We start from the raw sequence: 15559 nt of genomic DNA, 5'->3' as shown, positions 1-15559 counted from the left end.
TCTGACTCAGAGGCGAGAGTGCTATCCACTGAGCCACAGCTAACACTTTACCATTTTATTTTAGACCCGTCAGAGCTGAGAGCTCAGTTTGCCTTTACAGATCAATGCAGTATTGATTTTTCTGGACAGCAGGACTGTCCCCTAACACTGACGAAAACCCATGGCAAGAATGGGAAAGCTGTGAACTGGACTTTTCCGTAACTACCCACATGTGATTTTCTCTGGTGTTACATTATGCAACTGTTTCCACTGGAAGCAACTGCTTCATACAAGTAGGAAATAAGGTCTGTGTGTGTTCGTTACAGTGTCTGTGCAGCAAACCTCGTCTGCACAATACAATGCATTGGGCCGGATTTTCGCCAGGTTTACACCGTAATTTGACCCTCCGCAGTGAAAACCCGGTCGGCGGGATCCTCGGATATTTCTTTGCAGCGGCGCTTCCAAGTACTGCCAGGCAGAGGTGCGCCGACCGTGCAACAACGTTTACATCATACTCTCAGCACTCTCCCGACCCGTACATCGCGCCCAGAATACCGACAGGGTCAAACTTGTCGGTGCAGCTCTACCAGCTGCGGTAAGTATGAAAACCTGCAAAAAAGGTAAGTTAAAATTTTTATTTTTTATTTATTTTTCAGCGAGTTAGTAGCTTATGCTTTGTGAATGTTTTTTGGAATTTTTTTTGTTTTGTTTTTCCCCCCCTCCCAAGGCCTCTCTCGCAGTGCTCCTGACCCCAGACTAAAATTGCTGAAACTCGTGGTTTTTGCCGGGAATCATCGTGCAACGCCCACTTTACCGCGTAAAAGCCTAAAGTTCAGCCTAAAAACAGTAGTGCAGCGAAAACGGTAATTTTGGTGTAAAACTACTGTTTTCGCTGAAACCCAAAAATCTAGCCCATTATATCCATTCTCGGTGTTATTACACTGTGCTATACTGTGACGTTCCATGACATGCCTCTGTGCAATGTCAAAATGTGTTCCACTGAATTGCTGAATTGTATTTCTGTGCGAATGCAGTATTATAATACTCGTGCAACATACTGTAGCTGTCTGGAATATTATACCCATGTAGACCGTCATAAATTAAGCAAAAAGAATTCCAAGTGGCACCTCTTGCGAGTCCCACGTGGTGATCGCAAAGGAGTATGCTGTTTTTTTCCAGCCTAACCAAGAGTTTCTTCTGTTTACCTCTTTCTTCCTCCGTAGTTTGTGCTGTGATACATATTTACAAAGCCTTGGGGAGCTAGCTGCCAAAAGATAAATGCGTTCCTTCAAGGAGGTGGACAGAAAGGGCCACGGGAAATTGTTGGGCTGCAGTATCTACACACCCATGAGAAGCAGCAGAATGAAGTTTTCACAGTCCACATTTTGTGAAAGGTTTTAAAAAAAAATGTACAGTGTCAATACCTTTGCCAGCAGGAAATGATTTCTACTAGGCTTGTTCAGTCGGAATGAAGTGCAGTGTTGGAAGCTGTCATGCAGTGTTACACATCTTATGCCGAGGACAGCATTCCCAGGCAACGTCGAGCTCGTCGACAACGATTCAGTGCCGTGGAGTGACGGGTGGCAGGTCTGCACTCCCTGCAAACTGAGCATCTGATTTCACACCCCGCTGTGGAAAGCTACAAAATGAAGGCCTGGCACAGCGGCTATGCTACGATATACCATATACTACAGACCATGGACAGTAGACATTTCAAATCGCTGGAGAAATACCACCAACGATGTCTCCGCAAGATCCTGCAAATCCACTGGGAGGACAGACGCACCAACGCTAGCGTCCTCGATCAGGCCAACATCCCCAGCATCGAAGCACTGACTACACTCGACCAGCTCCGGTGGGCGGACCACATTGTTCGCATGCCCGACACGAGACTCCCAAAGCAAGCGCTCTACTCGGAACTCCTACACGGTAAGCGAGCCCAAGATGGGGGAGAGGAAACTTTTCAAGCACATCCTCAAAGCCTCCTTGATAAAATGCAACATCTCCACCTGGGAGTCCCTGGCCAAAGACCGCCCTAAGTGGAGGAAGAGCATCCGGGAGGGTGCTGAACACCTCGAGTCTCGTCGCCGAGAGCCTGCAGAAATCAAACGCAGGCAGCGGAAGGAGCGTGCGGCAAACCAGTCCCACCCACCCTTTCCTTCAACCACTGTCTGCCCCACCTGTGACAGAGGCTGTAATTTCCGTATTGGACTGTTCAGTCACCGAAGAACTCACTTTTAGAGTGGAAGCAACTCGTCCTCAATTTCGAGGGACTGCCTATGATGATGATGATCTGGAGTCATGAGTGCAAATGCCACCACGACATCTGGGGAATTTAAATTCAGTTAATTAAATGAATCTAGAATAGAAATCCAGGGGGTGAAATTGCCCTAATTGGGGGGCAGTAACCTTCTGGGATCTGGACTTTAAGCGCCTGGCACGGAAGTCCCGCCCCTGCTGCGGAATTGCCCTCACTGCCCCTGAAAGGACACGGGGTGCAATCCTGCGCGCTCAAATTCCTTTGAGGACGGTAATCGGGGCATGACTGGGGTGGTGAGTCACGCGCTCTGTGTAGCTGCTGACGCACTTCAAAGCCGCTCCCCTTCGTTTAAAGGAGAGGGTCACTGCGCACACTGCGCGGCCTCTGATGGTCTCCACTCGGCCACCAGGGCAGCGTGCGACCGGGCCAGTAGCCCGGCACCCAAGACAGAGTCCCAAAGTGCGAGGAAACGTGGCAGCCATTTTGCGCACAGCAAGCTCCCACAAACAGCAATGTGATAATGGCCAGATGATCTGTTTTTGTTATGTTGATGGAGGGATAAATATTGGCCAGGACACCGGGAATAACTCCCCTGCTCTTCTTTGAAATAGTGCCGTGGGATCTTTTACATCCACCTGAGAGAGCAGACAGGGCCTCTGTTTAACGTCTCATCCAAAAGACGGCACCTCTGACAGTGCAGCATTCTCTCAGCACTGCACTGGAGTGTCAGCCTAGATTTATGGCTCAAGTCTCTGGAGTGAAACTTGAACCCACAACCTTCTGACTCAGAGGCGAGAGTGCAACCATGGCTGACACATAAACTAATGAACAAAAGTGTTCAAAGAAAATGAATAAACACACTTTGTTTAACGTCCCCATGATTTTTCTCCCTCATTGCTCGCAGCAGTGTCCTGGAGATCAGTGTTTAATTCCTGCAGACTCCAGGGCAGTCCTGGATGGTGGGAGACCCCGGGCCAGGTCCAGTGTAAGTTGAAGGGTTTGCTGGGAGCAGGTTGCAGAATATTATTAATTTATTGATTTTACAATTTTGAACCTTTACAAATACCTGAATTGCCCTCCATGCTCCTTCTGTGAAATCCTCAGCCCCCTAAATGCCATTCTCTTCCCCTCACCCCCGCCCCCCACCAACCCCTGCACAACCTATGCAGCCCGTCCCTTTAAGGAGGTTCAGGTGCAGCACCTAAAATCCGGAACCCTTGCGACCGAGGACGTTTCAGATTCCGGGCTTTTCTGGACTTTCAATCGTCTTCCTGATGTCACTAATCCGGAAACACCCGAGCCTAGGTTCGGGTATTTCCGGATTTCGGAACATCAGAAAGTGGGGTGGGGGTACCTGCCGAGGAGCTGTTCAGGCCCTCTGGGGCCCATCGAGGAGGAGGTCGTCGGGCAGGGCCCCCACAAGGAGGTCGTTGTCGGGCCGGCCCCGCTGAGGATGTTGTGGGGCGGGCCCCACTGAGGAGGTCGTTGGGCGAGCCAGCGAGGAGGCCCCGAGGTAAGGGCAGCGGCAGTGGGGCAAGGCGAGGCCCGAAGTCGGGCAGAGATGGGGCCCCGAGGTCGGCAGGTCCATCGGGTCCGGATTACGGAACATTTTACAGATTCCGGATGACCCTGCCACCGATCATCCCGGAGTTCGGATTCTCGAAGCTGCACCTGTACTGCAGACCCATGCTCAGTGCGGCCTTGCCATATTTTCCACCCTACAGCTATGGCGAGGTGCTCCTCGGTGCTTGAATCACGTGAGCAGTTCACTAACTACATTTAAATCGGGCGCTACTACCAGAACAGTTTGGACCTCTCGCCGACAACATCGGCCGGGCATCGTGATCATTCTCCAACGTATGTCAGACAGGCCTGAATGATATTGTGGAGTGCCACATTGGAGGCAGCTTTGTGCTATAAACTCAGAAACTGTGTGGTGATTGTCTCAATTAATTTCACATAGGACACTTACAGCCAGCAACCAGGAAAGACCTCGCTCCATCCATCCCAGATGAATTTAGATGAAAACCAGAAAACCAGACCAACCACAGCTGGTGACCATGATCTCTCACCCACGCACCCCAGGATTGTAAGGACTGTAGTTGAATAGTGCTGGTATTACCTAGTGTTCACTTTACTTTCTCTTGCTGGAGTGCAGGTTACACCTGCAAGTCTTACTGAGACTGAGAGAGTAGAAAGAAAGCCTTTCATTTATATAGCGCCTTTCACGACCACCGGATGTCTCAAAGTGCTTTAAAGCCAATGAAGTACTTTTGAATTGTAGTCACCGTCGTAATGTGGGAAATGTGTGGGAGAGCCCTCAATTAAATCTACTGACCTATAGTTTTGATCGGGAGCCTTCACTTGTGTCATGGATGCTAGGATAGAATAAATTAATTTTACTTGAAAATATCCTGGCACTTTAACTATGTTCAAGATTTTGGCACAAGGCTTTGTGAATAAATGTTTCATACCTGTGCTTTGTCCAATGTTGTCAGTGCTGTGAAAAGACAGTGTGTGCTTAACCCGCTGTGCAGTTTGGTCTTCTTGACTCTTACGTATTTGACCAAAACCTCACACCAGTTCCCTGCAGAATCACAGACCCATCTGCTTCACATCGAGCTGCATACCCCGACAATGCTCAAACAATTTTCAGTGTAATATATTTTGTGAAGGTCGCTGGGTGCTAATATCTCTCCAGTGTGTGTATGCAACCAGCCCTGAGGCAGCTTTCCTGACGCTGATCCGCAGGAGTGTTTTGGTGGTCGTAGGTTCATCGGGCTCATGGAATGCAAGGAAACCAAACAAGCACGTGCAAAATATCCACTGAAATCACCACTGCAAATCAAGCAACATGCGGGAGAGAACACGAACAAAATTCATCAATGTGGTGATTAAGAGTAAACAGACTGAAAGTGTGTATGTTTAGTGTCTTTAGTTCACCAGTAGGGGTCCATGTACCATCACAGGAGGAAAAGAGGATGGATTTTGCAGTTTTTAAAGCTGTTTTTACTAATATTCTTGCTTCCGAAAGGACTAGGGAGTTTCAGAGCTTATGCTAAATTACCGCAATCAATTCTCATTTCAAGAGATCACATTTCTGATTTATTCTCACTGTGTAGTGTGGCATTGTTTGGGTGCAATCCAACGCAAGGTCTTTGTGATTTCCAATGTAAAAATGTTGTCAAGCTTTTAATCTTGTTTATTGCTTCCTACGCAGATCTGTACCTAAGAATTCCGCGTACCAAGGAGCCGGGGGACTCTGTAGCAACCCTCTCCCCACCAATTATCTTGCATCATTATCACCAGAAAATATGACTTCTTGACAGCTGAAATAGAATTTACTGCATTTAGACCTCTCGGGTAACTTGCAGATATCTCCCTGTTAAGCTCATGGATCCCAGACAGTGTCAGTGGCAATTACCTAAGCATTCTGAGTGTGCTGTGTTAGTGTTATTTTACAGCACAAATGTATTTTTACTCAATGACTGTCAAACTATGCATCACTGTATTTTGCAGAGACTGTATTTCCTTTAATGTTGCAAAGGTTTATGTATTTTTGTGGCTGCAAAATCTGCTTTGCTGCACATTTAGCGACACAAGTAAGATTTCCTTGTGTTGTAGATAGATTTTGGGCAATTGTTGTTCCTTTGGAAGAGAGTATTAAAACAAAGCCTGTCCCGCCTGCCTGTTCCAGTGATTCAGGTGGATATTAAAGATCTCATGCCAGATGCACCATATATTTGGAAGTATGCAAATTGACTTCATCCTGGAACTGAAAAATTACAAAGCAGTTTTGGAGGTTTTTGGTGTGCAAGCCCCCTTCCGTCTTCCCTCCCCCAGCCCCGTCCTCTCCCTTCCCCCCACCCCCGCCATTCCCCCACCCCCCCACCTCCCAGTAAGATAGTGACTGTGGAAAAACAACCTCCACCAACAAAGAGCAAGAGCAAGACCCCTGCTCCACCATCCCCCACCATTTCCTACCCCTGCTCCATTCAGTTTGAGACCAAGAACAACAACCCAACAACATGTATTTATATAGCGCCTTTAATGTAGTGAAACATCCCAAGGCGCTTCACAGGAGTATTATGTAATAAAAATTTGACACCGAGCCACATATGCAGAGGTTAGCGCAGGTGACCAAAAGCTTGGTCAAAGATTTTAAGGAGTGTCTTGAAGGAGGAAAGAGAGGTAGAGAGGCAGAGAGGTTTAGGCAGGGAGTTCCAGAGCTTGCAGCCGAGGCAACAGAAGGCACGGCCATCAATGGTTGAGCGTTTACAATCAAGGGATGCTCAGGAGGACAGAATTAGAGGAGTGGAGACATTTCAGGGAGTTGTGGGCTGGAGGGGATTACAGAGATCGGGAGTGGCGAGGCCATGGTGGGATTTGAAAATAAGGATGAGAATTTTGAAATCGAGGCGTTGCTTAACCAGAAGCCAATGTAGATCAGCGAGCACAGGGGTGATGGGTGAGCAGAACTTGGTGCAAGTTAGGACATGGTCAGCTGAATTTTGCATCACCTCTAGGTTACATAAGGTAGAATGTGGGAGGCCAGCCTGGAGTGTGTTGGAATGGTCAAGTCCAGAGGTAACAAAGGCATGAACGAGAGCTTCAGCAGCAGATGAGCTGAGGCAAGGGCAGAGACGAGCGATGTTACAGAGGTGGCAATAGGTGGTCTTAGTTATGCTGAGGATATATAGTTGAAACCTCATTTCCGGGTCAAATATGACACTAAGATTGCGAACAATCTGGTTCAGCCTCAGATAGGAGTTGGGCACCTCCGACAGTGCAGCACTCCCTCAGCACTGCACTGGGGTGTCAGCCTAGATATCTTTTACCACAACAACAACAACTTGTATTTATATAGCACCTTTAATGCAGTGAAACATCCCAAGGCACTTCACAGGAGTATTATGATAAAAATTTGACACCGAGCCGCACAAGGAGAAAATAGTGTCGGTGACCAAAAGCTTGGTCAAAGAGGTAGGTTTTAAAGAGCTTGTTGAAGGACGAAAGAGAAGTAGAGAAGTGGAGAGGTTTAGGCAGGGAGTTCCAGAGATTGGGGCCGAGGCTACAAAAGGCATGGCCACCAATGGTTGAGCAATTATCATCAGGGATGCTCAGGAGGGCAGAATTAGAGGAGCGCAGACATCTCGGGGAATTTATGCCATTTCTTTTGCTATTTCCATGCTCATTGTTTCATGGGAAATTAATTAGGGAGAGGGAAGGCTGGGAATGCTCCCAGACTTCCAAGTCTGATCTTCTAGCAGTCATTTGGCCAGGAAAGATAAACATCTACACCTTGCAACTTTGCGGCAAGTGTATGGAAAATCTATCAATGATATTGAATGGTTTAGCATCAATCGTCTATAACTATAACAGAGCTAAAGCTTCATAAGTCTGATTCACTATTAAATTTGCTGTTCGAAGCGGAAATCTGATATGGTAATACAAATTGCTTTTCATGTATTTAGTGCCAAGTTAAGATGGATCGAAAGAAGTCAATATAATAAGAAGCAAGAGCAACTGGCGTGAGTTACGAGCGATAAAAGCACAACGCTACTATTTTACTACAGGTCAGAAATGTCACTACTCCTACAGCCAATACCTATCATTATTATAAAAGTTTAAAAAAAACATTCTGTAAAATAATTTAGATCATCAGAAGAGAGATCAGCTTCGGTATGAGACATCAAAAAAGCAAGAGAGAAGTAGGAGCGGGTAAAGGATCGAGAGGAGCGGAGGTGAGAGAGGTGAGAGAATTATCTTGAACAAGGCCACGAGCGTACTGGTGGACACTACGTGCTCCATCTCCAGGGACACCCTGGCTCAGATGTAACCACGGAAGAGAGGCAGGCAGTCGGGCTGAACGACCCCTTCGACCGCCCGCTGCCAGGACTGGATGATGGCCCCCTTGGCCATACCCAGGAGCAGTCCTCCGAGGAGGCATTCCGACCTGCCCGCTCCCCTCCGCACAGGGTGCCCAAAGATCAGGAGTGTGGGACTTAAGTGCAACCAGAATTTGAGAAGCAGCCCCTTCAAATATTGGAAGAGGGGCTGCAACCTCGTACACTCAATATACACATGGAACACGGACTCCTCTAGACCGCAAAAATACAGGCGGCCTGGGAGCCCGTGAACTGACTTAAAAACTTATTGCACGGGTCTGCTCCATGCAACATCCTCCAAGCCAAGTTCCCAATAAATAAAGGGAGGACTCCCGCGTAGAGGGCACTCCATTGGGGACCCCCGCCTCCTCTGGATGGCAAGATGGTGCGCCATGGCGTGTCCGGATGGCAGACGAGGATGGCAACGTGGGGAGTGTGCAAGAGCAGCCTGTACAGGAATCACCTGTGCGCAGAACTGAAAGGCACAGAGGGGATTTCCTGGAGAAAGCTCAAGTTGTGAGGCGCCGGTTTTCGAGGAAGGTTTCGGGGTTTGGCGCCGATGAGGACGGGGGTCAGTTCGGACGGGATCGTCCCAAATGCTTGAACCTCCTCAACACACCTAACGAAGTCAGGGCCCAGTGCTGTTTTTAGCGACTCGATGGCATTGGCCGTGCGCCGGACGTCAGCCCAGGATAGGCGCCGTGCCAACTCCTCTGGCGCCATCCAGCCCGCTCCTCCGCCATTGAGCAGGTCCCTGACCCTCGTCACCTTGCCAGACACAGTCCTCTCATCCGCCTGCCATCTAAAACCACGGTCGTGGAGGTATGGATTCCTGAGCAGCGGCTCCCAAAGGTCAGCCGCTACTCCAGACGGGGGAGAACTGCGCTTGGTGGTGACTCTGTTCCAGACCCTGATGAGTTCCTGGTAAAAGACAGGCAGCCCCCACATGGCAGTCCTGACATCAACAGCTCTACAAACATGTGAGCATGATCTGAGGTGCATCCAGGACACCAAATTGGTTTGGATGACGAGATTTCTTGAGGGATATCGAGATATCTTCGGCAGTATAATGGTTCTGGAAAATGGAAATCAGATAATTGCTATTTATTGTAACTACATAAACCACCAGGAATCATTCGAATACAAACCCATTAAGAATAGAATTCACCACCAAAATCAAGTCAGTTAGTAATGATGCCATTGTGTGCATCGAGTAAATCTGAGACCTCACTGCAAGGCTACTTGGCACATGAATGGTTTTCTGCCCGTGGCATCATTTTCACCACATTGAAAGGAAATGCTTGCTGGTAAGGTTTATTTATTTGGACTGTTCCACACCCTGCTGCCCTCAAACATAATTTAATTACCTGGAAAAAGGGGAAGGAGAGGGTCATATACTGGAATTCAGTAGGCTGATTGGTGATTCGCAATTTGTCTGAAGATCACCCATGCAAACCCATGATGATCTGTTGCTCATATCCTGTCACATGTGGATTGTCAACAGTACTAAACACGGTAATATATGAAATCATTGCTATTCCACAAAACAGTTTTAGCATGAAAATGCAACAATGAAAAATTCAACTATTAGCCACCACCCCTTCCCTATTCAATGGCAAATGTGCTAAATTGCACAGATTGTGTGTTTGTAAAAATTAGTAATGATACTAGTTCTACAATTCTGGAACCTACTTTTTCATGTATCTGATGCTGCAGTGTTCCAAAATAAATATCTTACTCTGAGCCCCACTCTGCATTGGCACAACAAAAATGCGTGTAATACTCATGTTTATTCAATAGTGCCCTTACAAACCTTTGACCGCAGAGGAGGTCTACTTATCATACAATGGGATTGCTTAACATAGTGCTATTCCATAAGGATAAGTGTATAGTACTTCCCCTTCAACAGGTTCACTTACACCTTTTTCTATTTCTCGGGGTTCAGAACAAAAGAACTACTTAATATGAAGCCATCTTCTTTTAAAATAGTGAATGCAGTTCGCAAACATCCTCTTGGCACAGCAATCAACCATCTGTCTTCTCCACTTGGACAGCACCACAAACTGAAAAGAAATCACTTCACCATTACATGAGGAGCCAGTGTCTTAACGTTCTCCAAATCCTTGCCTTGATTCATTATCAGCCATATGCTTGTGTGATTGCAGAAGAGGAGAGAACAGCACATGCAGAGTACTAAATCTAACCTGAATGTTGCCATGAACACTTGGCCAAGTGCAGGGTTCTTAGTCTGGTTATTGTAACCATAGAAGACATCTCTGAAGAAAGTCTGGTTCAGAGGAATGTTGGCATCAGCACAGTCGAGGCCGCTGGTGCAGGATTCAGAAACCAGTTGACACATCCGTCCATCCAAAGCTAGCTTGTAGTCCTCAATACAACTATAAAAAAAAATGCAAATGTTTTTTCCCTCAATTGAGAAATTGGTGTGAAAAGGGAAGGCACATAGCATCACCCAGGTTAAAAATTGCACAACAGGTAAATCAAGAAATAGCTCGGTAACACTGCAGAGCTTTTAAGATCATCTAGATGTAGAAGAAATGGAAAACTGAATAGAGCGAGTTCAGCAGTTTTGTGGTACTAGAAAAAAATTAGTTAGAGTAGGAGATGACACAATGTTTTCACTTCAATTTACACCACTAATATGAAAAATCTAAAAGTTCCACAAAGTGGAATCCAGAGGGATTGATAGACTACAGTGTCAGCTGTGGCTCAGTGGGTAGCATACTTGCCTCTGAGTCAGAAGGTTGCGAGTTCAAGTCCCACTTCAGGGACTTGAGCTCGTAAATCCATGCTGACACTCCAGTGCAGTGCTGAGGGAGAGCTGCACTGTTGGAGGTGCTGTCTTTGGGATGAGACATTAAACCGAGGTCCCGTCTGCTCTCTCAGATGGATGTAAAATATCCCATGACACTATTTCGAAGAAGATCAGGGGAGTTATCCCTCCTGTCCTGGCCAATATTTATCCCTCAATCAATATAACAAAAACAGGTTATCTGATCATTATCATACTGCTGTTTGTGGGAGCTTGCTGTGTGCAAATTGGCTGCTCTGTTTTCCTACATTAAAACAGTGACTACACTCCAAAAGTATATCATTGGCTTTAAAGCACTTTGAGACTTCTGGTGGTCGTGAAAGGCACTATATAAATGCAAGTCTTTCTTTCTTTTACACATCCTGTGCAACAAGATCTGTCACTGGGGACCCCTCAATAAACCCATTCAGATGCAAACTTCCAGCACAGAATTTTCACTTGATTCAAAACGCACAAAAGGCTATTTTTTATGATTGCAATACATATTCATGAAACACAGAATTTAGTCCAATTTGTTGTATTTAAAGGCCATTATATTAATTGCATGTAAATTATAAACTTACGAAACAAATAGTTTTAAAGTTCAATGTACTACTTTGTACATAATGCTTACCTAATGAGATTAAGTCAGAGTGACAGCATTGTGATGGTTCTGGATCATTAGCCTTTTGTCAGATTGTAATGGCGATGAGATGAGTTCCTACTAAAATATATTTTTATTGCTAGCTTGCTGAATGTCTACTAATTAATTTCATTTCGACAACTCTTTAAAAGATTACTCCAATTTAACTATGACCATGAGTAAGCTAAAAAGTCATTAAACTTTGAGAACACAAAGTGACCTTTCCGCATTTTATCCATTTTAATTAAGTGGGAGTTGTTCTTCGAAAAATAACACATGTAAAAACGTGTGCATCTTTGCAAAAGAGATCAGGAGATGTTACTTGTAGTTAAATGAGTTTCCTGGGATATAAATGAGTCATGCAAACATCGTCCTTACAGTCAGGATAAATCTCGCAATGGCAAAGAAAATTACACAAAAATAATACAGTATAACCAAAATGTATCCACATATCACTCACTTTTATTTTATCATCATCATAGGCAATCCCTCGGAATCGAGGAAGACTTGCTTCCACTCTTAAAAATGAGTCCTAAGGTGGCTGTACAGTCCAATATGAGAACCACAGGCCCTGTCACAGGTGGGACAGATAGTCGTTGAGGGAAAGGGAGGGTCCTGCACGCTCCTTCCGCTGCCTGTGCTTGATTTCTGCATGCTCTTGGTGATGAGACCCAAGGTGCTCGCCGCCCTCCCTGATGCACTTCCTCCACTTAGGGCAATCGTTAGCCAGGGACTCCCAGGTGTCATGAGGGATGTTGCACTTTTTCAGGGAGGCTTTCAGGGTGTCCTTGTAATATTTCCTCTGCCCACCTTTGGCTCATAAGCCAAGAAGGAGTTCCGAGTAGAGCGCTTGCTTTGGGAGTCTCATGTCTGGCATGCGAACGATGTGGCCTGCCCAGCGGAGCTGATCAAATGTGGTCAGTGCTTCAATATATCCACATATCACTCACTTTTATTTTATAGCTATGAACTGCATTCAGTCTTTGGATCGAGTTTGTCTAGATGTATAGGTTATGTCAACTTGCTGTTACTACTTTAATCACTAAAAAACCTCAATAACTAATGGCAGATTAAAAACTAATGGTGATCTCCTTAGTTCGTGTAAACAGCCTGATGCTATGCAGTTCTGTCTACGGAGCACACACGTTCTTTGTATCTTTGTATTTAATGATCTGGAGCGAACAGCTACATTTATCAAAAATATTAAAGTGAAACCTGGTGTTATAAATTACATGGATGCATAGGATGGTTATGTCAATCTCCAAGGCAAGTTAAAGGGTTGAAAATTGTGGGCTGTATGATGTGCGCATGCACCCGGCGAGGCCTCACAAAATGCTGGTTCTCGGCGGGCGATGTGCATTCGCGGGAAAAGGACATCCGCAGGGTAAAGACAACCCCTGCCCAGCGAATGTCCTTCAAACTCTTACGCCTGGTAAAAGCAGACATATGGGGCCCAAGTTTCCACACGATAAAAAACGGGCGCCCCTTCGAGCTGGGCGCCAGTTTTTCGCGCCTAAAACGGCGCCTAAAAAAAAAAATTGCGATTCTGGAGCGTTCTGCAGCTCCTTGTCTGCCTGGCGCGGCGCCCAGGGGGGTGGAGCCTACACTCGCGCCGATTTTGTAAGTGGGAGGGGGCGGGTACTATTTAAATTAGTTTTTTTCCTGCCGGCAACGCTGCGCGTGCGCGTTGGAGCGTTCGCGCATGCTCAGTGTGAAAAAAACATTGGCACTCGGCCATTTTTGTAGTTCTTTGTAGCTGTTTAATTTTTGAAATTTTTAAAAATAAAAGCACATTGCCATCAGCACATCTCACTGCAGCCTTCTCACTGTCTCCTTCCCCCCCCCCCGCCCCACGGGAAGAACGGGAGCCTCCTACCCCACCCCCGGGGGAAAGAACAGGCGCCTCCTCTCCCCTCTCCCCACCCCCCCGCGGGAAGAACGGGCGGCGCCTCCCCGCCCCCCGCCGTGGGAAGAACGGGCGCCAACTCCTCCCCCTCCCCGCGGGAAGAACGGGCGCCTCCTCCTCCCCCCCCCCGCGGGAAGAACGGGCGCCTCCTCCCCCCCCCCGGCGGGATGAACGGGTGCCTCCTCCTCCCCCCCCCCGCGGGAAGAACGGGCGCCACCTCCTCCCCCCCCCCGCGGGAAGAACGGGCGCCTCCTCCTCCCCCCCCCCGCGGGAAGAACGGGCGCCTCCTCCCCCCCCCCGGCGGGATGAACGGGTGCCCCCTCCCACCCCGCGGGAAGAACGGGCGCCTCCTCCCCCCCCGCGGGAAAGAACGGGCGCCTCCGCCCCCCCCGCGGGAAGAACGGGCGCCTCCTCCCCCCCCCCGACGGGATGAACGGGTGCCCCCTCCCCCCCCGCAGGAAAGAACGGGCGCCTCCTCTCTCTCCCCCCCACCGCGGGAAGAACGGGCGCCTCCTCCACCCCCCCGCGGGAAAGAACGGGCGCCTCCTCCTCCCCCCCCCGCGGGAAAGAACGTGCGCCTCCTCCCCCCCCCCCCGCGGGAAGAACAGGCGACTCGTCCCCCCCCGCCCCCGCTGGAAAGAACGGGTGCCTCCTCCACCCCCCACCCCCGAGGGAAGAACGGGCGCCTCCTCCTCCCCCCCGCCCGCGGGAAGAACGGGCGCCTCCTCCCCCCCCGCGTGAAGAACGGGCGCCTCCTCCCCCCCCGCGGGAAAGAACGGGCGCCTCCTCCTCCCCCCCCCGCGGGAAAGAACGTGCGCCTCCTCCCCCCCCCCCCCGCGGGAAGAACAGGCGACTCGTCCCCCCCCGCCCCCGCTGGAAAGAACGGGTGCCTCCTCCACCCCCCACCCCCGAGGGAAGAACGGGCGCCTCCTCCTCCCCCCCGCCCGCGGGAAGAACGGGCGCCTCCTCCCCCCCCGCGTGAAGAACGGGCGCCTCCTCCCCCCCCGCGGGAAAGAACGGGCACTTTCACACAGGTAGGAAGATGGTTTATTTAATATTTTCTTTGCTTATAAATGTTTAATCAGGTTGGATTTATTTGTATAATATTTGTAAAAGTATAAATAAGGATTTATTGTAGAATTTAATGACTTCCCTTCCCCCCCTCCCCTCCCACCTCGTTCTGGACGCCTAATTTGTAACTTGCGCCTGATTTTTTAATGTGTAGAACAGTTCTACAAAAATCTTCACTTGCTCCATTCTAACTTAGTTTGGAGTACGTTTTCACTGTGGAAACTTTGAAATCAGGCGTCAGTGGCCGGACGCGCGCCCTTTTGAAGAAAAAATTCTGTTCCAAAGGAGAACTGTTCTACCTACCTAGAACTGCAGAAAAAAAATGTGGAGAATTGCAATTTCTAAGATAGTCCGTTCTCCATCAATCCTAAAAATCAGGTGCAAATCATGTGGAAACTTGGGCCCATAGTTTATTTTTACCAGCGTAAGAGTTTTAAAACATAGAAAAATTAAATTTAAGCACTCATTTTTATATTAAAAACCCTGTCCATTAAGGTAAGTTTATTTTAACCCTATTAAAACACGTTAAAAAAAATCTCAAAAAAAAAATTTTTTTTTTCCTAAAACATTTAATTTCAATTAATTTTAAATATTTGAGGTGTTTTTTTATATTAATTGTGCTGTGTTTATTGTTTTAGGGTTTTTTGCTCATTGATAGTAATGGGAGGACCGTACAAACAGAGTTCCCATTATTATCAATAATAGTGATTGGTGATCCAGGCCCACGTGATTCCAGGATACGAATTCGTATCTTTAGGATATCTCCCCATACGCTGCACAGCGAGTCTAGGCCTCCGACCACAATCCTACATTCCTCCGGGACCACCAGGTATTTTTGTAGATTTTTTTCGGGTCGGAGGCTCATGTCTGAAGGAAGCCTCCAACCGCAATTTTCTCCCCTATGTATCTTATCCTAAGGTGCAGGGCATTTGCCCACAACGTTAACCAGGGATAATGAGGTACAATATAGAGAAGTGGGAAGGGTCAGAGTTCAAGTCAAGCC

At 47.8% G+C, this 15559-nt stretch overlaps 1 protein-coding gene across 1 annotated transcript in view; it reads right to left on the bottom strand.

The window, feature by feature from the left end:
* Window positions 1-15559, bottom strand: part of astn1 (astrotactin 1) — a 3463295-nt gene that overhangs the window by 1208018 nt on the left and 2239718 nt on the right. Inside the window, exon 16 of the mRNA XM_070888265.1 lies at window positions 10332-10523. Within this exon, the coding sequence (XP_070744366.1) occupies window positions 10332-10523 (192 nt within the window). The remainder of the gene's footprint in view (window positions 1-10331; window positions 10524-15559) is intronic.

The sequence above is a fragment of the Pristiophorus japonicus genome, chromosome 8 (genome assembly GCF_044704955.1).
Source record: "Pristiophorus japonicus isolate sPriJap1 chromosome 8, sPriJap1.hap1, whole genome shotgun sequence".
In the NCBI taxonomy this organism is placed as follows: Eukaryota; Metazoa; Chordata; class Chondrichthyes; family Pristiophoridae; genus Pristiophorus; species Pristiophorus japonicus.
This window is presented reverse-complemented; position numbering and strand designations above follow the sequence as displayed.